The 26,796-nt window shown below is 53.6% G+C and overlaps 2 protein-coding genes across 3 annotated transcripts; both read left to right on the top strand.

The window, feature by feature from the left end:
• The first annotated feature begins 555 nt into the window (after positions 1 to 555).
• On the top strand, positions 556 to 11,679 carry ATP6V0C (ATPase H+ transporting V0 subunit c). Its single transcript, XM_017809025.1, has 3 exons — positions 556 to 938; positions 9,570 to 9,753; positions 10,827 to 11,679. Exons 1-3 carry the CDS (start codon positions 863 to 865, stop codon positions 11,029 to 11,031), a joined length of 465 nt encoding a protein of 154 aa, XP_017664514.1. The 5' UTR covers positions 556 to 862; the 3' UTR covers positions 11,032 to 11,679.
• Positions 11,680 to 17,760: 6,081 nt separating this feature from the next.
• On the top strand, positions 17,761 to 26,445 carry AMDHD2 (amidohydrolase domain containing 2). Of its 2 annotated transcripts, none has more exons than XM_017809093.1 (11): positions 17,761 to 17,890; positions 18,493 to 18,629; positions 19,303 to 19,442; positions 19,750 to 19,804; positions 20,242 to 20,411; positions 21,421 to 21,561; positions 22,591 to 22,735; positions 22,973 to 23,080; positions 23,786 to 23,854; positions 24,278 to 24,379; positions 24,831 to 26,445. In XM_017809093.1, exons 1-11 carry the CDS (start codon positions 17,808 to 17,810, stop codon positions 24,917 to 24,919), a joined length of 1,239 nt encoding a protein of 412 aa, XP_017664582.1. In that variant the 5' UTR covers positions 17,761 to 17,807; the 3' UTR covers positions 24,920 to 26,445. The 2 variants fall into 2 exon arrangements, with proteins under 2 accessions (XP_017664582.1, XP_017664583.1); XM_017809094.1 differs by having other exon boundaries at positions 20,242 to 20,454; positions 21,473 to 21,561.
• The last annotated feature ends 351 nt before the right edge of the window (positions 26,446 to 26,796 follow it).

Below are 26,796 nucleotides of genomic sequence, written 5' to 3'. Positions count from 1 at the left end.
CGGTGAGGAGGTGAGTGCAGGGGCTGGACACCCCCAAGGTGGCAGATGGCCACAGCAACACATGGCAGAGGCCGTATCCCGGGGTCAGGGGACAGGGACGCGGCCCGCGCGGTGCCGCAGGGGCAGGACACCGGGACACGGCACCGAGATCTGACACCGGGATCTGACATCGGGACACAACACCGAGACGTGGCAGCGAAGCCCCCGGCCCGGGGCGGAGCCACCGCTTCATGGGCGTGGTTTGGTGAGACCACGCCCTCTTATGCTAATGAGCGCTGAATCACGCTCAGCGGGCCGCGGCCACCGGGCAGGACGGGCACACCCGGGAGAGAGGGGGGACGAGAGCAGGGGAGCAGAGCGGGGCGGCCGGCGCGGTCAGATGTCTGCCCCGCACGCCGGGGACGCGCAGGGAGGCCCGGGTTCCGTCGGTGCTCTGCGGCGGCCCCGCTGCGGCACGGTGCTGAGGGGCGCGGGGAGAGCGGAGAGGGCTGGCAGGCTCCCCCCCCGCGCGCGCGCGTGGTGCGCGCCGAGGGCGGGGCGGGCGGGGGCGGTGGGGCGGTCACGTGACGGGCGGGCCACCGCCATTTTGTCCTGCGGAGGCCGTATTTAGGGCGCAGCGCCCGCGCCGCTGCCACTGTTGCCGGGACGGAGCTCCGCGCCCCGGCCCCCGTCGCCGCCCCGCCCGCCTCCGCCCCGGCTCCCTCCTTCCCTCCCCGCCCGCCCGCTCCCGCCGCGCCTCCGCCATTTTGTGGCCGAGCGCTGCCTGCCGAGGACCGGCGCCGCGGCGGAGCCCCCCGCCTTCCCTCCGCCCTCTCGCGCTCCCGCTCCAGCGGCGCCTCGGCCCGGCCCGACCCGTGCAGCCATGTCCTCCGGCGCCAGCCCCGAGTACGCCTCCTTCTTCGCCGTGATGGGCGCCTCGGCCGCCATGGTCTTCAGCGGTGAGCACCGGCCGGTACCGGGGGCTGTCGTGAGAAGGGGGGAGGGGAAGGGTGTCTCCCCTGCCCTGTCTCCCCCCGCCCGGCGGGGCGCGGCCCGCAGGGTGGGGGGGTCCTGCGGGCCCGGCGGTGGCTCCCCCGCCCCTCCCCTCCCCCCGCTCCATCCGGGCTCCCGGGGGCGGCGGAGGGTCCGCCGGTGACGTCACCGCCGGCGGAGCCCCCGGGGCCACGTGACTGCGGCGGCGCCGCCCGCGCCTCCCCGGGCACCGGGGCCGGGGGTCCCACCGGGCACGTTCCCCCGTCCACGGCCCGGCCCCCTGTGCGTCGGGCACGACGGGCGTTTAAACCATTCCCCGTACAACGCAAAGCCGGTTTTTCAGCGGGGTGAAACCTGAACGTGCGAGCGCTCGCGGCCGGTGACGCCGTCCCAGGGGGCTCCCGAGCCGCCCATGGGGCGATGCCCGAGCGGCGAGGCCTGTCCCGCTCCCTGCCTGTCCCTGTGCGGCTCCGGGCGGCGAGCTCGGTGAGCTCAGTGCGGTGTAAACTGGGTCATCCTGCGGTAGCGCTGGTGTGGGGACCATCCGCGCTGGGTTACAGCAGACGCACTATCCTGCCGTGCTTTCCCTTTCTCAGAGCCTGGCTAAACCCCTGCACAAGGTGGCTGCTGATTCCTGGGGGGTGCAGACCTGCTGGTCCGTTTGGGTTATAGGGTGGGGAAGGCTTCAGCTGTTCTTTTCCCAAATGCAAGTGTTACAGTAATTGGGAATAAAAGAACTAGGAACCAGTTTGGTTTTCTCTTCTGAAGTCTTAGGCGGTGCCTCCTCGGGCAGGAGGATATGGACTGGCCTTCATCTGCCACCTCACTTGGTTCCCAATTGGGCAGTCAAAACCCTTCAGTATTGAATTGGCTGTAGCTGGTGTGCTTGGGGTCTCACTGTGTCAATACAGCCTCTGAGATGGTGGCTGGGTGTGCAGGACAGATTTGGGGAAGCTGCTCTTGATTGATTAGTGTGGTAGATTAAATTGTGCAGACAGCCAAGTGGTGGATTAAAACGGGTGTTTGAGAGGAAGCTGTCTAGCCATGCTGGTGTGGGCACCATGGACTGGTTTCACACCAGCCCCATTTAGGGTTTTAGTTTTTGGTAAAACAAAAGCCTGGCTGGCTGTGTTTGGTCTTGCTCAGTCTGTGCCTGGTGGTGGGATGCAGATGTCCGTGCTGAGGTCAGTTGGTGGCCTGCCACCTTGGAATTCAGACATTGTACTCGCACTTGACAGGTAAGGATTTCCTGAAAACTCAGTGGTTGGAATGCCACAGGAACCAGTGTTGGGACTGCCAACCTACCTGCCTCTTACCTAATGAACATAATGGAGGAAGAAACTAAGACCTAGTTACTTGTTGGGAAAGAGCAGTCAGCAGTACACTGCCTTTTGTAAAATAGTCCTAAATACTGAGCTTTCTTTCCAGGGAAGGAGTCACTGGACTCCTCTTGCAGAGTCGACCTCAGAAGCAAAAGAACATGTCTGTGTGGCTTTAGACACCAAGCTAAAGCCACACATGGGAGTGTGCTTCATCAGAACGTTGGGGAGGGATGTAGGCTTGAGTCACTGCATTAACAGGAATTCAGAGTGGTGCTGGCGTGTCTGAACCAGCAGTGCAGCCTTTCCTAGAAGCTGTGCAGTGACAGTATGGTGCTGCGAGATTGCAGGGGGGAGCTTTGAGTGGGGTAATGCACAGTCAGTTCTTAAGCTGTGTTGATGAAGGCTTGGTATCTGTCCTGTCACTGCTGGTATGTGACTGGGCCTTGGTGCAGAATCTGTGTCAGGTGGCCCTGGACTCAATGAGCTTAGAGGTCTTTCCTAACCTCAGTGATGCTGTAATACCAGCAGGTCTGAGCCATGCAGGTGCTCTTGCTAGGGCCTCTGATGGGTTCAACAGGTTATAGATACTGCAAAGAGAAATTGTTTCTTAGATGTGGAGTTGTAGTGAAGCAGTTTGGATTTTTAAGGCAATATGGCAGAGATGTCAATATAGGATAAACTAAAATTTGCAGTGTCATGTAGCTTTTGTAAGGGAGTTGTGCCATGTTCTGATGCTAATTTTATATTGTTAAAAAACCCACCTTGATTTAGAAGAAAGGAGCTATGTCTGGACAAGCAGTGTAAAACTCTCTAAAATTGTCCCGGATCAGTGTTAATTAGTGCAGTGATCATGTCTGACTCATGCTGTATCTGAAGATCACATTCTTGGGAGCTTGTAGTTCTGAGACCTGTTTGTAGTAAACACATTCAGGTTCTGTACTGTCCAGGCTGGTTTGATGTGAAAACAAGTGACTTTGTGCAGTCCTGTGTGACCTGTGATCAGTACCTGCTGATGGTAAATAGATAGCAGAACTTGTTCTAGTCAGCCAGAGACAAGAGCAGGCTGCTGTGACCTTGGCCATCTTCAAGCCTGTTTGGTTATTTGCAGATTACAGCTTGGTTTCATTGCTGCAGTTCCTTATTTCCCATGTGTAAAATGTGGTGGCTCAGGGTCAGGTGCTGTTGAGTGATTAAATTATTGTGGCTTTTCCATGTGACTTGAGCTGCCAGAACAGACGAGTGTGGTGTTGGGCCAAGCTGGCTGGTTCTGAGTGTGCTGGTGATGTAAAGCCTGCTGTCCCAGATGTGCCCACTGTGCCCCTCATGGTGTGGGGAATTGTCCTTGCACTCCAGTTGGGCTTTCAGTGCCTTCAATACCCACTGCACTGCCAAGCAGCTGAAAGATTCCTCACAAAGAGAACTCCAGCCAGCAGTGTTAGATTAGTCCTGTGTCTCCTCATTGTTGCTGTGGAGCTAATGAAATAGTATTTTTCTTTTAAACTAGGGCTGCGGATATTATAGCAGTTGGTTGGCTCTTAAGGGACCTCCATAGTGGAGTTGCTGGCTCAGAACATGTCGCTTGATGCAACTGACAGCCCAGCACAGTCTGATTCTAGAAGGCATCGTGACTATAAACAACTTGCAGTCTCGAAGGCAAATGGCACCTGTGCTTCCTGAAATACTGTCCGAGAGGTGGGGAGGAGGAACAGGAGAGCTGCTTGCTTCTCAGGGAGGAGCTGTGGACCTAATCCCAAGAGGAGCTTGCAGGTAAAATGAAGTGACAGAGCGTTGTGCGGCTCTAGGTAGTCTCTGCCCTAGAGGCCTGGTGGTGTGGGCAGGTGTGGGAGCTCCCAGACTGTCTGCACCAGAGATTAGCTTAAGCCTTCGTCCTTACAGCGGGTAAAGCAGTGGACTGCTAAGACCTACGTGCTGTAACAGAAGTGAGGTAGGCAATGTTTCTACAGCTCGAGATTGAGGGAAGGCATCTCGACAAGGGCATCACTTCTTCTCAGTAAATGCCAGTCTTGGGAACATCTGAAAATGAGATGGAGCATCAGTATAAGCCACTGGCTCTGCAGAATGTGGCCAAAGCAGTTATGCTGCAGGTTGTACTGTGCCTTCCTAATGGATCCCTGTTTTACCCTGGAGTCAGTGCAGAGCCTGCAGGTGCTTTCCCTCTGGTGGGAACATTGGGAGCAACAGCAGACATGGATGCCAGCTGCCTCAGGACCTCTTGGTCAGCTTCCTTTTTTTCCTTCCTAAAACTGGCCTCTTCTTTGTCTCCAGAGCCTGACGAGTCACATGCAGAGGTTGCAAGCTGAACAGTGTCCCAGGCTGTTGGTTGCTGCTTCAAGCAGTAGTTTACAGCAGTGTGGGCTTTTCACCAGGGAGGCATAACTGGCTGAACTCGCTTCCTCCAGACTGAATCCTGTGAGCACGAGGCTTCAGGTCAGGCTGGTCTGGCCACAGCAGTGTCTGCTGTATGCAGGCTTTTCCACACTGCAGGGATGGGGCTGTGGGTGCTGCTGAGTGCTGTGAGCTGCCCTTGGACCTGCTTGGTGGAAAGGGGTCCTGCTAACTGGTGTAACAAACTACTCTGCCAGTCAGTACCTAGAGGACACTGGTCACCCAGGCTGTGAAATGGGTTGTCTTTAAGGTTGCAGGGGGGAGCTTGTATGATGATAAAGATAAAATAACAAGTGGGTGGATGGACTCTGCTGCTGGCAGAAGAGCAAGCCTTTGCTCTGCGGTGTAAGTGCTGGGCCTTCCCATACTTATAAATCAAAGGATTCTGTGTGCTGTCAGACAATCCAGAGTGCCAATTGCAGCTGTCCCAGCTCGTGGACAGTTGACTAGCAAGTCCTCTTTGCCTTGGATTGCTGCTATTGCAACAACTTCTCAAGGAGCTGGTGGACTTCTAAGTTCTCAGATTTACTGACACAAGAGTAAAAGGCCTGCCAGCCTTGCAGGGTTTTTGATAATGTAGGCTGACAGTGGCAGGCTTGGTGGATATCCACACACCCTTTCATTACATTAGGGAAGAGCAAAAAACCATTGCTAATCCCGTAACAGGTGATTCACTGAAGGTCTTCAGAGTCTACAGCTTCTCGTAGGGCAGCTTCTCTGTTTACCCCTCAGGTTTTCATTGGGAAACTGGCTTCAGCCAGTGGGATGGGAATTTGCATAGGCTCCGGGTACACTTCCCCTGGCTGTCCTGTGGAGATGCACCTGGGAAGAGCAACAGGGTTTTTCCAAGGCAGCTATGGACTATCTGTTACTGTAACCTGAGGTGGAGCTGTGTCAAATGGGGGGGATGGGGAGGGGCCAGGGAAAACCAGTGGGAAGCAGCCCCTGTTTCTTTGGATGTGCCCAGGTTTCTGGCATGGCAAAGCGAGGACTGTACTGGACCTGGATGTCACATCTAACAGTTCTCCAGCCATTTGAGAACAACCTGCTCAGGGAATTGGTGCCTGTCTGCTCCCAGAGAAGCTGCAGAGGGCAGCCCATTTGATAGTGATGAGTTGTAAAAGGCTCCAGATGTAAGTGCTCATCCCAAGTGGTCTTTCGGGCTTGCTGTGGTAGTAACCTGTGGTATCCTAATTGGAAATCTGACTTTTGTCACTAGCTCACTTCCTAATGCAGGGGAATTCTGTATGTTAGTGCTCTGGAAATCTGTCACATGTGCAGTGTGGAAACCTGCTTCTCCATGGTGGGACACAGGAGGAATTCCTGGCTCTGAATGGACCAAATGCTGCTGGAGTGTGTGTGGCTGGTTCTGAGCCTCTCTGAATGTATCAACTGGTGAAACTGGATCTGTGCTATTGGATCTCCCTGACTGGAAGGCTCTCTGTAGCCTCTCCCTGTACCGAGAGGGTGTCACTGACTCACCTGCAAGGTCACTGTTCTCGCTGTATGACCTGACTGAGCTGTCCCTGCAGCTGCAAAAGGCTGGTCCTGACACTGGGACTGGCACTTGATGTGAAGAGCAGGCTGCTCAAGTGCTGACTGAGTGTCAGAGGCAGAGCCTCTACTGAAAGTCCTGGCAGTGGCAAGGCTACAACTGGTCTTCAGCCTTTGACAGTACAGTCTACATGGCAAGTGACTTTCTAGTTCATACCTGATCCTGGAGCTGCACAGCCTCACTACCTCTGGTACCACTTTGGACTCATAAAGCAACAGCTATGGTGGAGATGCCAGGTGGCATCTCCCCAGCCCTGAGGGAGGGTGCTTTGCCCCCGAGAACAGTTCTAAATCAGCTCTGGCTTATGAGTTCAAGGAATAACTCAGAAGTATTTCAAAACGGAGTTAACCTCTGAAACATGCTTACTGGGAGTAAGTCCTGAATGGTGTGTAAAGCAACTTCTCCGTATTGTAACACCACTGAACTTCTGAATGGCACGGTTTCTGGTTAGAGACCAGCATAGATTCCTTCTCTGGTGAACTAAGATAGGCAGAGTGTTTCTCCACCTGCCAGGGAAATGTTTTGACAGCTCTATGACTGCTCTACCTCTTTAAAGGTAGTGTTGGAGCTTGATTGGGGGGGGTTGTTAGAGGTTAGGAGCTGGATAATCTGACACAAATATGGAGTCTTCAATGGTACAGCTCTTGTCCCATTTCCACTGTCTGCCACAGAGATCTCAAACCCTGTTCACAGATTTTGGAAAACACATCCTTCTAATGCATCAGGGATATTTAAATTTGGCATGTGAAGCATATGTGCTTCAGATATTCAGAGCTGCCACAAGGTACAAGTGAAGTTGTGCAGGAATGTTCTGAGTGCCCACAGCCCAGAACTGAGGGGCTGTGCCACTAGAGACTGGGTCATGGTGGGAAGCAGGTATTGACTGTGATACTGGGATGCTGTCAAAGGTGCAAGGAGAACTTGTCAGGCTGGTGAAGGGCGGTTAAAGCTGCCTTATAAGGTGCTGGAGGTGCCTGTTGGTCAGGGTTCTGATAAAGGCTTCCTTGGGAGCAGATGTGTCAACCTCTGAAGCTCTTGTGTGTGGCACCTGTGACTCCACCAGTGGGAGTATCAGTAGAGCTTCAGTGACATTTAAAATTGTCATGTAAAAACTGGTACACGTAGGCTTTCTCTGTAATTGTGTCTAGACCAAGTTCAAGGCATAAGGTCTTGCCTGTTTGGGGGTTTTAACTGGGAACTGACAAACTTGTGCTGCTCTGCCCTTCCACAGAGGCTTGAGCAGGCTGACTTTCTGTAAATGGGGTTACAAAATCACCTGTAATCCATCACTGCATTAATTGCAAAACCTTCGAGTAGCTTCAGGCTTAGAGGAAGTAATGACTTATCTGACTTTAAATAGTGAACTTCCCTCATGAGCCTCTGCATTGCTGGAGAGGTTTTTAAAACATTGGAGACAGCTTCTGCTAAATGCTATAGATAGTGGTAGATAGTGGAACCAGGATTCAGGCTTACTTCTAGCCCTTAAAAATGCTTTATCCAACAAAAAGGGTTCTTAACTCAAGACAGTGATTTCTTTCTAGACTTTATTAAGGACTAGACCCTTAAACAGGGCCATCACTGGTTAAGTCCATGTGCTAGTTTCCAGGCTCAACTTACATTTCCAGGTAAAACCTGCTCCTGGCTCAAGCTTCCTAAGGTGGGTTCTAGTTCTGAATTGCCCTGAACAGCCCTTTACATCACTCAGTGCCAGTCAAGGTTCAAGAGCTTTCCTAGTACAGAACAAATTGGTAGTTGATAATGAGGCTTTTCCTTCAGGTTTCTGTAACTAAAATTGAACTTCCCTCTGAGAATGAACCTTGTGTTACCTGTATGGATGGTCTGGAGTTTTAGTGCCAAGCCAGGAGGATGACTTCTCAAAGACAAGCTTTACGGGAAGGCCAAGCAAGCAGCAGGAAAGCCCATATATCCAAACCCTTCCAAATACCTCCCAGCAGCTCTCTGGGACAAGGTGCACCATCTCACACTTGGATGCTAGTGTAAGGCAGCTACAGATCTTTGTGGAACAAGCAGGTCTTCCCTTGGAGAAACCTTAGTTTTTACATGGCTGGAACAAACCCAACTACTAAGTCTCAACATTACCAAGACTTTAAATCCCCATCGTTTAAATACTCTCCAGTAGCCTTTTAGAGCAGGCAAGAGCATTATTTTGCTAGGTAGGACTGTTACCTCTGAATATCAGCCTGTGCTGGAAAAGGAGCCTGCCTTCCCTTCCAATGTGCCTTACACTGCTGCTCCAGGGACTTACTCCTGGCTAGCAGCTGCATTGTCATCTCAGGGTGATGGTGAGTGCAGCCTGAAGTTCTGGAGTTCCCAGAGTACTCCACAGTAGGGCTGGGAGGAAAGGGGTCTTTTCAAGTGCTGCAGAATTAAAGAATGAGGTATTCATGGAAGCTTTTGTGAGACTAATACAAAGCTTTCGAGGCAGAAGTTAGTTTTTTGGGGAAGTGCTTTGGACTCTTCCAGCAGGTCTCAGGTGCAGGTGATAAGCCCATGCTCTGCTTTGGATCCTTTGTGGGTCTCTGCACGCTCAGGTGTTGACACAAGTGATGAGCCAACCTTAGGGGTAAGGTGGTTGTGGTCCTCTGTAACCTACAAGCCAGACTGTACTTTGTGGTTCCAGTGGTTGGATTAACAAATGTTAGGACCTGAATCCTTTACAGGTGAGATTATGGCAGAGGGTGCCTTTCTCCAGGGAATGGCATGCAGCAGTAATGGTTGAGTTTGTTGGTGTCTCAGTGTGTCTGATGAAGCTGCAATGGCACATTTAACCCTAGGGCCAAAGTGTAGGCAAATGGGTTTCCTGGGAGAAGAGGCCCCGCAAAGGTGACCTGTGCTCTGAGCTCAGCTCAGGTGGCTCAGAGATCAGTGACTGTAAAGCCCAGCTCTCAGCTGTGTTCTGCTGGGGTAGACAGCTGGGCTTTGTTATGCCTTGCAGTGTGGACCCTGAGAGGACACAGTGAGTAACGAGTTCCACTTTGGACCTTGTGTTTTGGTCCCTAAGCAAGAATGGATGGCTGCTGGGGGTGTGCCCTGCTGTGAAGCTGGCCTTGGACAGGGTGTTCTGTTATCACTGGTGTTTGAACAGCACCTTCTTAGTGATCTGGCTTTGATCTAGAACTCTGGATAGGTCACTTCCTCATCCATTAGGCAAGTATTCCTGGCTGTCAAGTGACCCTGGTGATTTTGCACAATGCTTCCTTGTGCTGGCTCAGCTGTTCTCACACTGCAGCCTAGTGAAGGAAGTGGTATTTGCGGATGTGCCTAATGCATTTTTTTTTTTTGTTCTCTTCCAGCCTTGGGAGCTGCATATGGAACAGCAAAGAGTGGCACGGGTATTGCAGCCATGTCTGTCATGAGGCCTGAGCTGATCATGAAGTCCATCATCCCTGTGGTCATGGCGGGGATTATAGCGATCTATGGCCTCGTAGTGGCAGTGCTCATTGCCAATGCCCTCTCACCCACCATCACGCTATTCAAGTAAGTTGCTCCATGTGGCACTTCTGTTTCAGATTGTCCTGTCCCTTTTCTGATGCCCTTAGTGTGGGTGGGGTTGGCTAAAGGCCCTGGAAGGGCTGTCGGTGCTAAGTGCTCCTGAGCTGGGCTTGGGAGCACAGGCTGGATTCCAGCTGTGCTGCCTCAGCCCCAGCGGTGCTCCCGGCTCCGTTGGCTGGCACAGATCAATCGGGCTCCCACTGTTGCAGCTCGTGCTGTGGGCTGCGGCTTGAGAGAAGCTGTGTACAGGGATAGGAGGCAAAGCTTGTGTCATTGTGCTAGACTCTAGACCTGGAATGCACAGGTCTTTCGAGGCTGTCCAAGTTCTGCTGTTGCCTGGGAGATGCAAGTGAATAATTAATATTGCTTCTGCTTTATGTGATGGTAAATCAATCCCTAAGCTATACATTGGGCCTCTACAGCAGGTACAGTCTGAAACTCAATCTGTTCTTGGCTTTAGAGAATAGCTGGAACTGGCTTGGTTGAGACCTCTCAGAATAAAACAGTGCTGCTGAGGTGTGACAGGTATCTGTGTCACTGTTCAAGCTGTACACGATGAGCAGTGTGCTTGGCCTAACAAGCTGTGGTCTAAAACAGCAGGTGCAAGTGCTCCTATGCAATTAGCAGGTGGGCAGATAGTGAGAGGGACTGCTCCTCAGGTATCCTGCCTGGAAAACCAGTCCTGCCCAGCTCCTGCAGAGCAAGACACTTGATGTGCTGTGGCTGTATATAAGGTTGCAGATGAGCAGCTACTAACAGGCTACACTGCACTGTGGGACAGGCACTGCTGTTAGTGCTGCTCTGACAGTGGCTGGAGTGGCCACAGACAGACTGGGTGGCCACGTGAGCTCCAGGTGCAGTAGCTTAGTTTGAACTATGAGTCCTACCTGAAGAGCAGGTGAAGATCCTTCACTGCTGCCCATTTCTTATGTATCGGAGCTGGGAGTGCCAGGAAGCATCTGCTTTGAGGTACACTGGGCTTGTCTAAAGAGTCAGGAGCTTAAAGGCTGGGTGTCCTGTTCCTTGCCACTGAAACTGTACCCATCTCTGTCCCGCAGGAGCTTCCTTCAGCTGGGTGCTGGCTTGAGCGTGGGCCTCAGTGGCCTGGCTGCTGGCTTTGCCATCGGCATCGTGGGCGATGCAGGTGTCCGGGGAACAGCACAGCAGCCCAGGTTATTTGTGGGCATGATCCTCATTTTGATCTTCGCTGAAGTCTTGGGTCTCTATGGCCTCATCGTTGCCCTTATCCTCTCCACGAAGTAAATGTTGCGGTATGATGTAAAGAGATGTAACAAATCCACGTTTAACAAAACAAACAAACAAAAAAAAGCTCCAGAATGAAAATGGTCTCTCCAATGTGTACAGTTGTCCCAATTTGGTAGTTGATCTCTTGTAAATGCGCAATGTATGTTAGTGACTTGTCTGTCCTGTGTGTACTTCAATATTAACTTGGATGGGCTGCTCCAAGCCTGCTGCATGGCTTGGGGTGGCCCGTGTGCAATTTTCCACCCATTGCTGTTAGTATTTTATGTATAAATATGAACTAGAAATGTAATTTTTTCTCTTCACTGGATGTTTATTTATAAAAGACTTGACATGTTCATACATCTATGGAGCAAGGATTTTCAATTTCCCATGCTATATATATTAATCTTATATATAGGTAGATTACACTGTGGGGTCAATTGTAAGTGCAGAGAATTCCTTGGATGTAACTTTGATTCTAAAGATTGCTGTAGTGTCCTGGTATTGGAGTATGAGAATTTTGTGTTTTATTACAGCAATTGTCCGAAACACTCCCGTGTTTCAGTAGTAACCGCGTATGCTCCGGCATCAGAGTCGTGCACCCAGTGTTGGGTTACAAACTTCTACCATGTTTCCAAATAAAACTTCCTCACTACATTGCTGTAATGGGTCCTCTGGCTCTGATTTCAGGTGGTTGCTGCTCCTTTGGGAAGAGAAGGGGTTCCCGGGGGGAGGCAGGTTCCTGGAGTGACTGAGCACCTGCAGGAGTGGTGCTGCCAGCACTGCCACGCCTTTCCCTTTCTCCTGGGCAGTGGCAGCTGCTTTACCAGCTGTTGCTGTGGGCTGGACTCAGGGTGAGGAGGGATGCAGGGCTGTGTTTGGCCTGATCAGCACATCTGGCTCGTGGTAATGCTCTGTAAGAGCCTGTGCTGAGGGTCAGGGAATGAGGGTGCCGGCTCCAACCTGTGACAAGGAAAGGAGCTGCCTTGTCCTGTCCTCATGCTGGCCCTGCAGAAGCTGAGCTCGTTGGAAGCTGTGGTCTGCACAGTAATTGCCTCTGAAGTATCTCAACAGTAGTCTCATCAACAAAATGGCTTCAGTCAAGAACTTGTATTTTTAACTTGTAAATCAGAAGCATTTGAGTTGGGAGGTTCTGCTGCTGCAGCTACTGGAGTGCTGGAGCAGCGTTCTCTGGCCTGAGGATTTGAGTACTGCAAAGCTGCTGTGGGAAATAACATGTTGGGCCCTTCCAGGGGCGAATATATCACCTTAAATCCTACATGTATAGCTTGGAGAACAGGCCAAGCTCTACCTTGTTCAAGCCAAAATGTTGTTATTACACAGGTACCTAGTGCCAGCAGGGCCTTTGTGGTCAAACTAAGCTGCTGAACGTGGAGGGATCTGTCACCCTGGTTGGGAGTGGAGGTGTGCTGTACATGTGTTTCATCCATGTACCTGTCCAGTGAGTCTGGTGCAAGTACCATGAAGAGCTGTGGCCAAGCATAAGGAATTCACTGAAACTTTGGAACTGCTAACCTGCCAAGGGTGTTCCCCAAATGGAACTGTTCAGGAGACTGTGGCTATGAGCCAATCATTCTGCTAGGGTGTATTTTCACATGTTGGTGAAGGTGTAGTTTTGACAGTTGTTGATTATCAATAATTACTGACAAATGTATTGGCTTATTCTGTTTGCTAAAATGATCTTTCAGCTGTGGGTGGCTCTGGGGTGGGCTGGGCTGGTGGTGCTAGGGAAGGGCTTTGCCTCATGGCAGTGCGAGCAGAGGTGCACCTGAGGCTGTACAGAGGCACAAGCTGACCAAAGGAATATTCTGGATCTCTGCTGAAGGAGTGCCTGGGGTAAGGGGAAGTTTGTGATCAGCATGATGTTGGTTGTTCTTCAGCAGAAGTAACAGACTCTGAACTTCTGAATTAGACTTTCCCCAGGAGTCATAAACATTTATGGAATCTGTAGCATAATTGTGTCTCACACTGACTGCAGTGGGGGCAGTTGGGGGGTGAATCCTGAATCCAGGTGCTCTGGAGAGCGTGCCAGGTACAGCTTGCAGTCCTGGTGAGAGGAATTGCATTTGGCTTGTGTGGCAGGGTCCCAGCTGGGGAGAGGTCCCAGCTGGGGCTGCAAATGTGCTTATCTTGTGGCTTTACGTGCTTTGGGGACCCTGTGCCAGCCTTTTTGCCAACTGACAAGGACACAAGCAAATTGCATTTAAGAGAGCAGCCAAATGCTGGTGACAGCTCTCGTCTCCAAGGGCAATAAGCAATTGAAAGGCCCAGTTTTAGGCGGGTGACACCATGCAGAGGCAGTTAATAGGCTCGGCACGGCGATGGGCACTTAGGGAGCCACATGCAGAGAAAATCCCTTCAGTGGCATTTTGTCTCATGCCTTGGAACTTGAAGCCTTTGTCATTGATATACAAACACGTGCAAGGAGAGCTGAGCTGGGGGGAGCACAGGTGGGTGACGATCACTTTGTGCCAAGTACCTGCAGATACACCCGGAGTCACATTAACAGTCTGCACACGGCCAGGCGTTTTCTGATAGTGATGCTCTGGATCCTTTGTGATGACTCCAAGCTGAAAACTCGCATTTCAAGTCCTCCACTGGTTCTATTGCATCAGCAAATTTCCCAAGTGATTCAAGGCATTAAGAAAATGAGGGACCTTTTGAGTTTCTGGAATTCCTTTACTGCCAGGAGCAGGGCAGCTCAAAGTGCAGTCCTGGGTAGCAGGGAGGGACTCAGTGTTTGGTTTGGGAGGGGGAACGGGCAGCCTCGGAGCCTAGAATGAGTCCCTGCTGAGGAGGGTGTGTGTGCTGGCACATCCGTGGTGCTCTGTGCTGGGAGCACTGCAGAGTGAGTGAGTCAGCCCTGCGGAGAGCAGGGCTCTGCAGCAGCAGCAGCACAGGGACAGGGCCAGCAGCACTGGCAGCACAGACAATGCCTCCATAGAGCCTGCTGACCTTGCTCTTTGTTAACTCTTTCACTCTGGAGTTGGTTTTCTTTCATGCTTTTTCTTTTTTTTTTTTTCAAAGGCGGCAGATTTTTTTCTATTTATTTTTTCTCCACTGTGTTGGAGAAGCATTTTTAAGTAACAGGATTTTATCTCTGATTCCTCAGGGACTGGCTTTCCTAAGATCTGGCTTACAGAGAACTACAGTAATCTGGAAAAGTAAATAAGCTTTGGGGAAATAAAAACCTCATTATGAGAAACTGATCCCAGAAACCAAATTGCTCTTTCAGGGTAACAGCAGAGCTCATGACTACAACTCTCAGTAACCCTTGTTTTCTTCCCAGGCTGACCATGGGGATACTGATTTTAGTGCATTTTACTGTTTCCATCCAGCCTTACTATCCAAACCATTGCTGTCCTCAGGTGAGACATATTTGTCTCTGACATGCAGGACTTACCACCTCTGCCCTTAGTTCTACAGCTATTGACCACCTTTTTCTCCTGGCATAATTAAGTCAAACCCAGAGTAAGTTTTCCCGAAGACACATATCCCGGAGTGGGAATTTTCTGTTTCAGGGTCAGAGGATTGTGTCACTGTGTCCCAAGAAGCTTCTCCATTTTTGTTCCTGTTACAGCTAATGAATGCTGTTCCTTTCTCTACAAGCCACGCTTCACTGAGCTCTTGAGAGCCTCAGCTTTGCAGCTCAGATCACTGGGTTTCTGCTGAGCTGGTTCCTGTGTCACAACACAAAAGCACATGGAAAAATCCTGCCCTGACCTTACAGTGTGGAAGGGCCGAGGCTTTCCAAGGGGCCACACTGCACCCACAAGGCACCTACGGCCCCCTGACAGTTCCCACTGACCTGAGAGAGCAGGACGGAGCTCCTGGAGAACCCGTGGCTCATGTTTGCTGTTTTTCTTTTGCTGAGGGGATGAGCTGCCCTCACCAAAGGTCAAGTCTGGCCCTTCTGAATTCACCAAGGGGATACTGGGGGCTGTTGCAGTCCCAGAGCTTTTTTTGGCACTTTGAACTGTGTTGTCCATGCTGTTGCACTTGTGCTTTCCTCCTTTTCCTTTAGGAGAGGGGAAAGGGGTGGCTTAAGTGGCAGAGAGTGAATTCAGCCACCTACACCTCATGGCTTTGCCTGCATGAGGTAAGCTGAGGACAAATCTTGGGAAATGGTATATATTCCCAAGACTGACAGTGTGTTCTAAGCAGCCTCTCCCCAGCTCTCATGTGCCTTGGGACAATTTCTTAGACCTCCTTGTCAATGCCTGTGAAAATCAGAAGCCAAGGCTGCATTTCACCAGCCCTCAGTGCTCCCTCTGGACACCCAGTCCTGCTCTCACAGCTGCTCCACATGCTCCCCTGCTCCTCCCAAGAGCACAGGTACAACTGCTCCTGCTGCCAGGCAGTGAACCTAATTTGGGAATTGAGCCAGGTTAAAAATAACTCAACCTGAAAAAAAACACCCCACACATCTGCCAAAGAAAATGCAAGTGAAACTACAGCCTGTGATTCCCTCAGCCTGTTACTGGGGCAGTGGAGACAAAGAGCATGGAATTATTATTAGAGGAATGTGCAGTATTGGCGATGCAAGACAGGGTTAATTTAACACTGAGAAATAAAAGGAGAGCATCCAAAGGGGTAAGCGTTAAGCAGGACAGGTACATGACATAGGCTGGGCTGGGTGACGTACCTGCAGCCTCGATGAGCAGATTTCCATCCCTTCCCTTCTGGCACAGGCTGTTCTGTTCTCCCAGCAGTGCAGAGGGAGGGCTGGGCCAGTTTCCAGCGCTCTGATTCAGGGGTTGGCTTGGTGCTGGCAGCCTGGAGGAGTGTTGGATCTGTGGCTGCAGGAGCTGTGTCCCTGGGGTGGGCCCAGGGCGGGTGTCCCTGTCTGTGCATTCAGTATTTGCCTTTACCTCTGTGTCTCCTCCACTGCCAAATAAAGTTACTGTCACAGCTCTGTGTGTTCCTGTGGAAGGGCCTTGTTTTGGCCACAGGCAGTTTGGGTGCCATATGTGCCTTTTGACGTCCAAATTCAATTTAGCAGCTTGGACAGGTCCTTCCTTCCTCACAGACAAATGAGCCTGAGAGCTGCTTCCAGCATTTATTTTCCAAACTTTGGAGTTTTGGAGTCTCCTCAGCTCCACATGTATGAAGCTACAAATCATTCCCAGCAATATGGTGCTGGGTGTCCCAGATGTGCATAATTTCATGAGGAAAACATTAAAAGCTCATCTCGTTCCACCCCCTGCCATGGGTAGGGACACCTTCAACCATAGTTGCTCCAAGCCCTGTCCAACCTGGCCTTGGACACTTCCAGGGATGGGGCAGCTACAGCTTCTCTGGGCAACCTGTGCCAGAGCCTCACCACCCTCACAGCCAGAAATTCCTTCCCAATATCCCATCTAATCCTGCCCTCTGGCAGTGGGAAGCCATTCCCCCCTGCCCTGTCCCTCCATCCCTTGTCCCAAGTCCCTCTCCAGCTCTCCTGGAGCCCCTTTAGGCACTGGAAGGGGTTCTCAGGTCTCCCCAGAGCTTTCTCTTCTCCAGGCTGAACACCCCCAGCATCTCCGTGGCCTGAGAGATGCCATTTTTAGCCTCAGATCCCCGAAACAATGCTGCGCATAGTTTTCTTGTCCTCATCCAGCATCATTCCCATCTCTCCCTTTCAGGGCCCTTTCCTGGCATCCTGTGACACAGTAAGAGCAGTTTGTAGTGTGGACAAGCACTGACATCATGGAACACTAAGCACAGCACAAAACCTAATTAAAATCCAATTCCTGGCCAGACGGCGATGTTATGTTCCTGCACAATTATATTCCCCATCATTTATCTTTCCTGGGAGTATTCACCCGTGGAGCCACATCAGCTGGGTGGAACCCCCTCTCCCCAGCTGCCCTCAGATACAAGGAAGCCAGAGGCCTGGGGTGTGCAGGGTGAGAGTCCCAGGATGAGGGTCCCAGAATAGGAGTCTCAGGATGGGGGTCTCCCAGAATTGGAGTCTCAGGATAGGGGTGGCAGGATGGAGGTCTCAGGATGTGGGCTCCAGGATGGGGGGTCACAGAACTGGGGTCTCAGGATGGAGGTCTCAGGACACGGATCTCAAGATGGGGGTGGCAGGATGGGGGTCTTGTGGTGAGGGTTTCAGGATGAGGGTCTCAGGACGAGTGTTTCAGGACGGATGTCTCAGGACGGGGGTCTCAGGATGGATGTCTCAGGGTGGGAGTCTCAGGACAGAGGTCTCAGGACAGGGGTCTCAAGACGGGAGTCTCAGGACGGATGTTTCAGGATGGATGTCTCAGGACGGGGGTCTCAGGATGGGTGTTTCAGGACGGATGTCTCAGGACGGGGGTCCCCGACGCGGCACAACGAGGGGATCTCCCCCGCCCCCGCCGACCTCCTCAAGATGGCGGCGCCCTCCCCATGATGGCGGGGCCGGTCACGTGTGGCGGGGCAGGCGGGGGATCCCGGCTCGTGCTGAGCGCATCACGTGACCGGGGCCCGGCCCGCTCAGGCCCCGCCCCCCGTGTCCCACAGCCCCGGGCGGGGGGCGCTGCTCCGGCCCCGGGACCCGCCGGGAGCCGCCGGGCTCGTCCCTCACAGCGCCGGCCCAGAGCGCCGGGCAGGGGCGGGAGGCTTACCCGCCGCCTGCCCCCGGGGCGGGGCTCCGCTGCCTTCGCCCCTCACCGACTCCCCGGTCCCGCGGCAGCCGCTCGCACCGGGGCCGCGGCCTGGCCCCGCTCCGCCACGCCCGGTGCCCGCCCCGCGCGCCGGACACTGCCGGAGTCGCGGCTTCTCCCGGCTCCCGCTGCCCCGCGATGCCGTCCAACAAATCAGTGTCGGATGCGCCCATCGTCCAGTTCACCAACTGCCGCATCCTGAGGGACCACTGGCTCCAGAGGTGAGCCCGGGGTACCGGCGGTGCCGGGGCGGCTGCGGGTATCAGGGGTGTCCGGGGGTACCGAGAGTATGGGGGTACCGGGGTGTCCGGGGGTACCAAGGATGTCCAGGGGTACCAGGGCTGCGAGAGCTCCCGGACGGGCTGCGGGGCTGACCTGGCACCTGCAGTGCCCGAGGGGCTGTCACCAGGTCCCCCGTCACCAAGTCCCCCAGCGCATCGGCTGTTGGCCCTCCCTCGCCCCCTGCGCTCCCCCCAGCCCACGTCCTCTCCACCTGCTTTCCAAGGAGATGAGCCGTGTGTGGGGCACGGCCGCTCTCTACTCCCCTCTCTTTTTGCCTCCCCTGCCGTCCCCGTGGCCCTTTCACCATCGCCACCACCTTTGAGGGGCAGCCCATGGAAGTCCCATTCCCGTGAGTTTTGTAGAGCCAGAGGCCAGGCAGAGAGGGCTGCCCACCGTGTCCCGGCTGGAAGAGCAGCTGTGCCCTGGGAGACACTGGGAAGTGCCAGTGGGGTTCCCTCTGCCCGGGGCCACTGTCACTGGGGCCACGGCCACCTACTCCACGGACAGCACCAGAGTTCAGTGTGTGTGGTTGTTCCTTCAGGGAGGACCTGTGGGTGCGAGAGGGGAAGATCCTCAACCCGGAGAAACTCTTCTTTGATGAGAAGGGCTCTGCTGATGTGCAGCTGGACTGCAAGGGCAGCATCATCGCCCCAGGCTTCATCGACGTCCAGATCAATGGTATGGGGAAGCCACGTGTGCTCACGGGGGGGGGGTCCTGGGTCTGTCCATCTCTCCATCCCTGACCTCCAAGCCCTTCTGTGGGTGTCCTGCCCATGGCCTAGTGCATTTCAGGTGCTCGAGGGATGTGTGAGTCACCAAACTAAGGACAAAGAACGATTTTGCACGTGGTTGCTGCTGTCACGTAACTGATCTGCTTTGGTTGAGTGAAGTTTCCTCTGAATGTCAATCAATTTTTTTATCCTACCCCTTTACTGACAGTGTGCCCACCCTACTCTTTCCAGGATGTGGGAGAACAGAGCAGGACTTCCCAAGGGAACAAACGTTACCTGCAAGAGCTCTCTCCCGAGGGAAAGAGGGGCTCATTCTAGGGCAGCTAAAGTTGGAAGTCAGATCCCTCTGGGCTTGGAATCCTCACATTTTGCCCTGCATGAAAATAGAAAAGTTGTGCTTGCAAAATGCTGAGGTACTGTGGGGAAGAGCACTTCATAGTGGGATATGTACTTGTGGAGCCTTGGAATGTAGGACACAAATGCTGATGGAGCCCTTTGCATCAGTGCCCTACAAATGGAGTGTTTCCATCCAGTCACACAAAATGTTTCTTTAATGTTTCTGGGCGGGAAACATCCTCTGGGGAAGCTGCAGTTTCACCTCTATTTTGTTGGTGGTGCAGGAGGCTTCGGGGTGGACTTCTCCCTGGCTACGGATGACTTCAAATCAGGGATTGACCTGGTCAGTCAGAAAATCCTCTCCCATGGAGTGACCTCCTTCTGTCCCACCCTGGTGACTTCTCCTCCATCTGTGTACCACCAGGTAAGGGGCTTTCTCCCCTCCCATCTGCAGGGTGATCAGGAGCTGAGGTTGGTACCAGGAGGTGGGAGGGCCAAGGCTGGGCCTCTCGAGTCTGGGACAGCTGCCGTGGTGGAAGAGCCATGGGCATGAGGAGCTGGATTCTCCCCTGGATTTCTTGCAGGACTTGCAGAAGGCTTTTCCTTTGTGGGCTGTGATGGTCCCACATGGTCCAGCTACAAATCTCCCTCCAGACCCAACATTTGGGTCTGATTTGGCAGGCTGGGGGGCTGTGTCTGGGGTGCCATGTCTGACAAACCCTGTTCTCTAGGTTCTCCCTCAGATCAGCGTAAGAAATGGTGGAGCCCACGGAGCAGGTATCCTGGGTAAGTGGATTTGTTCCTCTTTGGTGCTACTGTAGATAGATAGGCAATTATCTTGTTTGTTGTTGAGGGGAAAGAAGTTACTGAGGGACAGCACAAATGGGGGCTGGAGCTCTCTCTATGGGAGGGATGCACAGCTGGGCACAGAGCCACCTTGTCCCTCAGCCTGTGCCTGGCCTTTGCTGTGATCCTGTCACTGTACACACAACACACACTGCTCCAGCCCTTTTGGGCCCTCTGGGGCAATGGCAGTGGGGTGGCTTGGCTTGGCCAGGGGCCAGCACTGCAGCTCTCACTGTGCTGAGCTCAGAGTTACCTGAGCCAGGTGTTTTGCTGCAGAAAAATGGCAGGAGCTCAACTGGAGCAGAGTAGAAAGAGCAGGTTTCCTGGTCCTTGGCGGGGAGAGGAAGGGTTACAGCTCTTTGCTCCTGTTTGGACAGGGGCCCATCTGGAAGGGCCGTTCATCAGCAGGGAGAAGAAAGGGGCCCACCCGGAGCACTGCCTGCGCACCTTCGAGGCAGGTGCCTTCCAGGACCTGCTGAACACCTACGGCTCCCTGGACTGTGTCCGGATAGTCACCCTGGCCCCTGAGATGAAGAGGAGCAGTGAGGTGATCCGGGAGCTCACCAAGAGAGGCGTCTGCGTCTCTCTGGGTGAGGGCTGGGGGGGCTCTGGCAGCCCCTCTCTCGGGGCTGGGGGGGCTCTAACAGTGTCTCGGTGCCTGGACAGTGTGGGATTTTCTTTGATCTGGCCTGTATGGAGGTGACAGAACTGTCACAAATGGGGACCTCACTTGATGCAGTGAATCTCTCATGGCAAGGGCCAAACTTTGTATCGATTGCAGAGCCCTACAGCAAACATAAGGTGCTGTTCGAACACAAGGAAGTCTTCCTTGGAGGGTTGATGATGTGGAAGGTTCAAACTCTGAAGTTCCACTGCTTAAGACCTTATTTGACAGGAGAAATCATTTTCCAAAGGTTACTGTTGGTTTGATAACTCTGTTTTTCAACTGGAAGTGCTGTAGTAGCCTCTCCCTCCAACATCTGGCTGGCCACTGACTTAACTCTGGCTGCATTTTTATTTTCCTTTGCTTCACAAACTCCTCTTTGCTCCAGATCATTGAAGAAACCTTTTTTTTTTTTTAAGGGAGGGGAAGTTATTCAGGGTGAAATTAAACCTCAGGTGAGAAGGGCATTCATACAGCAGAGCATCTCTTATCTGACAGCCACATAAAGAAAGGCAAGGTTTGCCCACAGAGCACTGGAGCTGCTGTCCCGTTGGGGAAACTATTTTCTTTCTGGATAGTTTTATCCCCATATTCTTTCCTGGCAAAATCCCCACTGTCTCTACTCCCCTGATACCTCTCTACTGAACCTTTAAGTATCTGAGGCTAGCAGAAAGGCATGTCCTTGGACCTCGAACCCAGCCTGAAGGCAACTCACTGTGAGCAAGGCAGCATTTGTGGCAGTTGTGATGTGAGCAGTGAAGGTGTTCAGATGAAACACCCACCCCCACAGTCCTCCCAGGTCATGGCCAGACACTTCCATGCCGAGGCTGAACCTCAGCCCAGGATGGGCATCAGAGCAGAGTCCAATGATGGAATGTCTTCACTCCTGTAGGGGAATGAATGGAGAGATGGGCAGAGGAGTCACACGCTGTGTCTGTTCCCAGGTCACTCGGTGGCCAATCTGTCCCAGGCCGAGGAGGCTGTGCAGCACGGCGCGACCTTCATCACGCACCTCTTCAACGCCATGCTGCCGGTGAGCTCCCGAGGGCGCCTGCCCTGCACCCGGCTTTCTTCTGGATTTTCTCTCCTGCTACCAGGGTTGCTTTTGGGTTTTCTCTCCCAGAGATCTGTGTTCTCCCCAGCTGGTTTCATACCAGGCTTTGCACTGAGGTTTGGGCACTGAACCTCTGGCTTCACATTTCTGCTGCTGGATCTTAAAGAGAGGCTGTAGCAGATTCCTAAAGTCACTGCCGAGAAGTACTTGGGGGTGTTGGTGGGTGAGAGGCTGGACATGCCTTGTCTGTGTGTGCTGGGATGCAGAAACCCTCCATGTCCTGCACTGATCCCACAGCGTGGGCAGCAGGGGAGGGGGGATTCTGCCCCTCTGCCCCCTCAGGTGAGACCCCACCTGCAGAGCTGCCTCCAGATATGGGGCACCAACTTCAGAAGGACGTGGAGCTGCTGGAGCGAGTCCAGAGGAGGCCACAGAGATACTCCAAGGCTGGAGCCCCTCTGCTCTGGAGCCAGGCTGGGACAGCTGGGGGTGTTCACCTGGAGAAGAGAAGGCTCCAGGGAGACCTGAGAACCCCTTCCAGTGCCTAAAGGGGCTCTAAGAGAGCTGGAGAGGGACTTGGGACAAGGGATGGAGGGACAGGGCAGGGGGGAATGGCTTCCCACTGCCAGAGGGCAGGGTTAGATGGGATATTGGGAAGGAATTCCTGGCTGTGAGGGTGGTGAGGCCCTGGCACAGGTTGCCCAGAGAAGCTGTGGCTGCCCCATCCCTGGGAGTGTCCAAGGCCAGGTTGGATGAAGCTTGGAGCAACTTGGTCTACTGGAACGTGTCCCTGCCCATGTCAGGGGGATTGGAATAAGATGGGCTTTAGGATCCCTCCCAGCTCAAACCACCCTGTGATCGGTGACTCAAGGCAATGCCCAGATTTGCCTGGTAAAGCTCCCAGGCACTGTGTGATAGAGATGGCAGCTGCATCCCCTAAGGGGAAGGGTCTCAGCCAGTAGGTCCTGGTGTTGCTCCACAGCTTGTCCCGTCTCTCCCCTCGGGCAGTTCCACCACCGTGACCCTGGAATCGTGGGGCTGCTGACCAGTGACAAGATTCCTGCTGGGCGGAGGGTCTTCTACGGGATGATCTCTGATGGCATCCACACCAACCCTGCCGCCCTGCGGATCGCCCACCGAGCCCACCCCAAAGGTGAGCCACACCGGTGTCACCAGCCCCTCCAAGCACTGGGCCACCTCCCACAAGACACTCGTGCTGCCCTCGCTGCCTGGAAGGTCACAGCCACGTGTGCTGATACCCTCGCACTTTGGTGGGATGTGGCTGGAGACACCATGGCCCCTCTCTGGGAGGGCCAGCGGGGCACAGTGCTTAGAGCTGCAGCAAAATCAGCTGCAAAGCTGACAGGGCTCCTTTGCTTGTGTTGCTCAGGCCTGGTGCTGGTGACAGATGCGATTGCTGGCATGGGGCTGGCACCGGGGCGGCACACGCTGGGGCAGCAGGTGGTGGAGATTGATGGGCTGAACACCTACATCGCAGGTAAGGGCCTCTTGCTGGAGAGCTGGGGACAGCACTGCCACTGATGCCCATTCCTGGGGAGCTCAGCACAGCTGGCTGGCCCTGCCAGTATGAGGCAGTGCTTGTGCCAGCCTCTCAGGTTTTGGTGCCTGGTGGATCTGCAGTGACTTGGCCCTGGGGAGAACAAGGTACCTGGTAAGGAGAGGAAGTGCCCTACCTCTGTGGAGTGGGGAGGAATCTGTCCATTTGTAGCTGTCTGCAACACCTTTGAAAGCCTCACTGCCCAGTGTCATGTATGCAGAGGGTCAGAAAGGACAGAGAAATCTTAAGAGATATTTATTGTCCCTTTTCTTTATTACATCACTACCATTTCTTGCTAACTAAATTCCCTAAGTTTCAAGTACCCAAGCAGTTAGAGACTGGTATTTCAGAGAAGGATCCATTCACCTCTGGCAGCAGGTACCTGCGTTGTGAGCTGGTTTCACCCAGTACAGCTGGTCTGGTGGTGGAGCTGGAGGGTGACACCCCAGTACCTCTCCCTGCCCTGCCAGCACCTCTCCCTTGCCTCAGTCTGTCCCTTGGCAGCAGTGGCTGTGGGCCCTTCAGCTTGCCCCTCCTGCCACCCATGATTTCTGCCCTTCTGGTCCCGTTATGCTTCCCTACTGCCCCCCTTCTCGTTGCTGTGAGCTGTGGGAGCTGCTCAGAGCCATCCTATTCCTCTCCCAGGCACAAAGACCCTGAGCGGTAGCGTGGCGACCATGGATACGTGTGTGCGACACTTCCAAGAGGCCACAGGTAAGGCAGCCTTGTCCACAAGCTGTTGCTCCCTATGTTGATGTGGGAGGAGGTCTTGCTCTTGCCAGCTGTGTCCATTCCACCAGGAACATTCCCTCTCACCTGAGACATGAGACGGGCTGGGATCAGTGCCCTCAGATGAGCGCCTTTTTGAGGGGAGGTTTCATTTTAACCCATAGCACTAATGAGAGGTGAACTCTCCTGCTCCTTCCTCACAAAGGTGGAATGGTTTTCCCCTCCCCATACCCTTGGTGTTCAGTTCTTCTGTTCCTGCTATCTCCTGTAGGGATATTTCCCTTCCCAGCTTCATCTGGCTGTGGTGAGGGTGTGCCCAGCTGACAGTTGCCTTGGCCAGGGGAATTTGGGTTGCTCTGGCAGTGGGGCTGTGGCTGCCCTAACCATCTCCCCAACTCTCTGTGCAAGGATGCTCCGTAGAGACGGCGTTGGAGGCAGCATCTCTGCATCCTGCCCAGCTCCTGGGGATTGAACACAACAAGGGGACACTGAATTATGACTCCGATGCAGGTACTGGTATGGGGATAGGAGGTATTGGTATGGGGACAGGAGTTATTGGCATGGAGACAGGAGGTACTGTTATGGGGACAGGAGATGTTGGTATGGGGACAATGGTGTCAGGGCTCCTGAGCGCTGGAGCAAAGCAGAGGCTGCTGCACATCTTCATCCCCTGTTTCGCTGGGAGCTGCAGGGAGACTCACTCTTCCTGGGATTTGCTCTGGGCTTTTATTCCAGTGGTTATCCCCTTGTATGCTTGGTTTGGGAAACCCTTTGGAGTGCCCCCCATGCCTCAGCCAAGCATGGAGCAGAGCTGCCATAGCCAGGGTGGCACCACACTGCCCTCCTACTGCTGTGTCTGGGGTGGGGAGAGGCTGTTCCCTACTGAGCTCAGCTCTCCCCAGCCAGCTCTAGCAGCTCCATTCCTCTGACAGCTGCTTCCTTTCCCTCTTGTCCAACGCAGATTTCCTGATGCTGAACGACAGCCTGTATGTGCAAGCCACGTACATCGCCGGCCAGGAGGTCTGGAGACAGGACGCGTCAGGCATGTGACACTGGGCTGTCCCAGTGCCCTCCGAGGCTCCCTGGCACTGTGGTTAGCAGCTCTGGTAACCACCCCACTCCTCCCTCTTTTTTTTTTAATCCCAATTCCTTCCTGCAACTCCCTTAAAGGAGCCTCATACCAAAGAGCTGCGTTTTCCAGCTTCCAGTTACAGCCATGCCTGCCACGAATTTGTTGGTGCTCAGTTGGTGGCATGGGGAAAGCAGGCAGCTCTGTGCTGGCAGGGAATTCCACTCCTGGAGTGGCCTGAGGGACTGCACAGCTGTCCTGCCCCTAGACAGGTGCTCCTGTCACCATCTGACAGCAGTGAGGAGCTGTTCCAGCCTTTGCACTGTTTATACAGCACACACTAACCTGCCCCATGCCCAAGGCAGGCTCAAGCCATTCCCATTCCTCTGCCTGCTCTTTGCCTTGCTCCTGGGCAGCCATGGCTTGTTAGACATCATCTTCCACCAGCTCAGCTCGCAGCTCTTCCCATGACAAGCTTCCTGTTGTGTCAGAAGAAGCTGTCGGGATTTGGGTCTCCCGACAGCCCTTCTGTGGTGTGTCCTCAGAGCAGGGCTGTCACAGCTCACCGACTCAGTGCTGTTGTGGGACTGAATCCTCAGGGCAGAGATCAAAACCAGGAAAACCAAGGCATTGCTGGTCCTTTGTGCCTTTTCCCTGTGTGGGCATTGAGTCCACAGCGCTGGAGACATGGACAGTATCCTGCGTCAGAAAGCAATGCTCCTTTCACCCCTGGCTCTGGCTGGATGGGTCCTGCAGGCTCTGTGCCACCCATATGAAGTAGGGCCTTTGCATCCCCTGATGGGTCTGTGCATTCCTCAGGCCATGGACTGGAAGCTTTTGCTTTAGGGGATGCATCCAAACTGGTGGTCATGGGCTCACGAGCCCCCAGTCCAGCTCAGGAACTGAGGGAGAGGAGGACTGCAGTGGGATTCTGGCCTTTCAAGACAGTTGTGATAGCTCATTATTCAGTGCTCATTACTATCTTCTCCAATACTTGACTGTCAGCTCTTTTCCTGACACTTGGACACTTGCATGTGAGGACTGATGCTGATTTTGAACCTACTACGGACAGAATAAGCCTTGAGATAAGTCTTAGACAACCTCTGACAAGGCTCAAACCAATGAGATGGTTTTTGTGGTGAGGAGAGGACTTAGACAATAGCTAAGTCTCTGCAAGGATGGAGGTTGTAAGGCAGATAGGAGTCTGGTCAGGATTGGCAGGAGTGTGCTGATTTTTCCAGTACCGTTTTATAACCTTTAACAGCAACATTTGGAAGTGCTTTCCCAGCATTTTAGAGCCCTGCTGGAATCACTGGCAGCCTTGGAGAATTTCTAACATCAGCTGCCAATGTCAGCAGAAATTATAATGTCCACAGTTTGAAGCATTTGAGAGAGACATCACACCCTCTGCTGTGACACGCGCAGGCTGCCGCGGCACCGGCCTCAGTGGGGATCTTCTAGCGGCTGTTGAAAACAATCCGAGGGGAAAAAAATGTATATGAAACAAGGTGTCTAACTTTTTATTTACAAAATTAAATAATCAAAAGGAAATCTAAAATAGAGACGGGATTAGACAGCACCTGTGGGTGTGTATTGACCCTTTTTGCCTGCTGACAACAGGCTCTACCCTGCTCATGGAGGTGGGCAGTGGTATGGCCTATGTCCTGCTGGGGTGTGAGGGCCAGGGGCTGGTGTGGGCATTCCTGCCAGGATTTGGCCCAGGGACAGGGGCACTGCCAGACATGTCCTGGGGGGCATCAGGCCCAGTATCGCCGGCCGGGCCACGGAGGGGATTGTCCTGCTCTGCTCTGCCCTGGGGCGGCCTCCCCTGCAATACTGGGGCAGTTTGGGGGGACAC

The sequence above is a fragment of the Lepidothrix coronata genome, unplaced genomic scaffold (assembly GCF_001604755.1).
Source record: "Lepidothrix coronata isolate B3197 unplaced genomic scaffold, Lepidothrix_coronata-1.0 Scaffold24, whole genome shotgun sequence".
Classification (NCBI taxonomy): domain Eukaryota; kingdom Metazoa; phylum Chordata; class Aves; order Passeriformes; family Pipridae; genus Lepidothrix; species Lepidothrix coronata.
This window is presented reverse-complemented; position numbering and strand designations above follow the sequence as displayed.

Coding starts and splice junctions, on each gene's coding strand:
- ATP6V0C (XM_017809025.1), top strand. CDS start 863: ATGTCCTCCGGCGCCAGCCCCGAGTACGCCTCCTTCTTCGCCGTGATG. Junction 939..9,569: donor GGCCGCCATGGTCTTCAGCG/GTGAGCACCGGC, acceptor GTTCTCTTCCAG/CCTTGGGAGCTGCATATGGA. Junction 9,754..10,826: donor CCCACCATCACGCTATTCAA/GTAAGTTGCTCC, acceptor TCTGTCCCGCAG/GAGCTTCCTTCAGCTGGGTG.
- AMDHD2 (XM_017809093.1), top strand. CDS start 17,808: ATGCCGTCCAACAAATCAGTGTCGGATGCGCCCATCGTCCAGTTCACC. Junction 17,891..18,492: donor AGGGACCACTGGCTCCAGAG/GTGAGCCCGGGG, acceptor TTGTTCCTTCAG/GGAGGACCTGTGGGTGCGAG. Junction 20,412..21,420: donor AGATGAAGAGGAGCAGTGAG/GTGATCCGGGAG, acceptor TCACTCCTGTAG/GGGAATGAATGGAGAGATGG.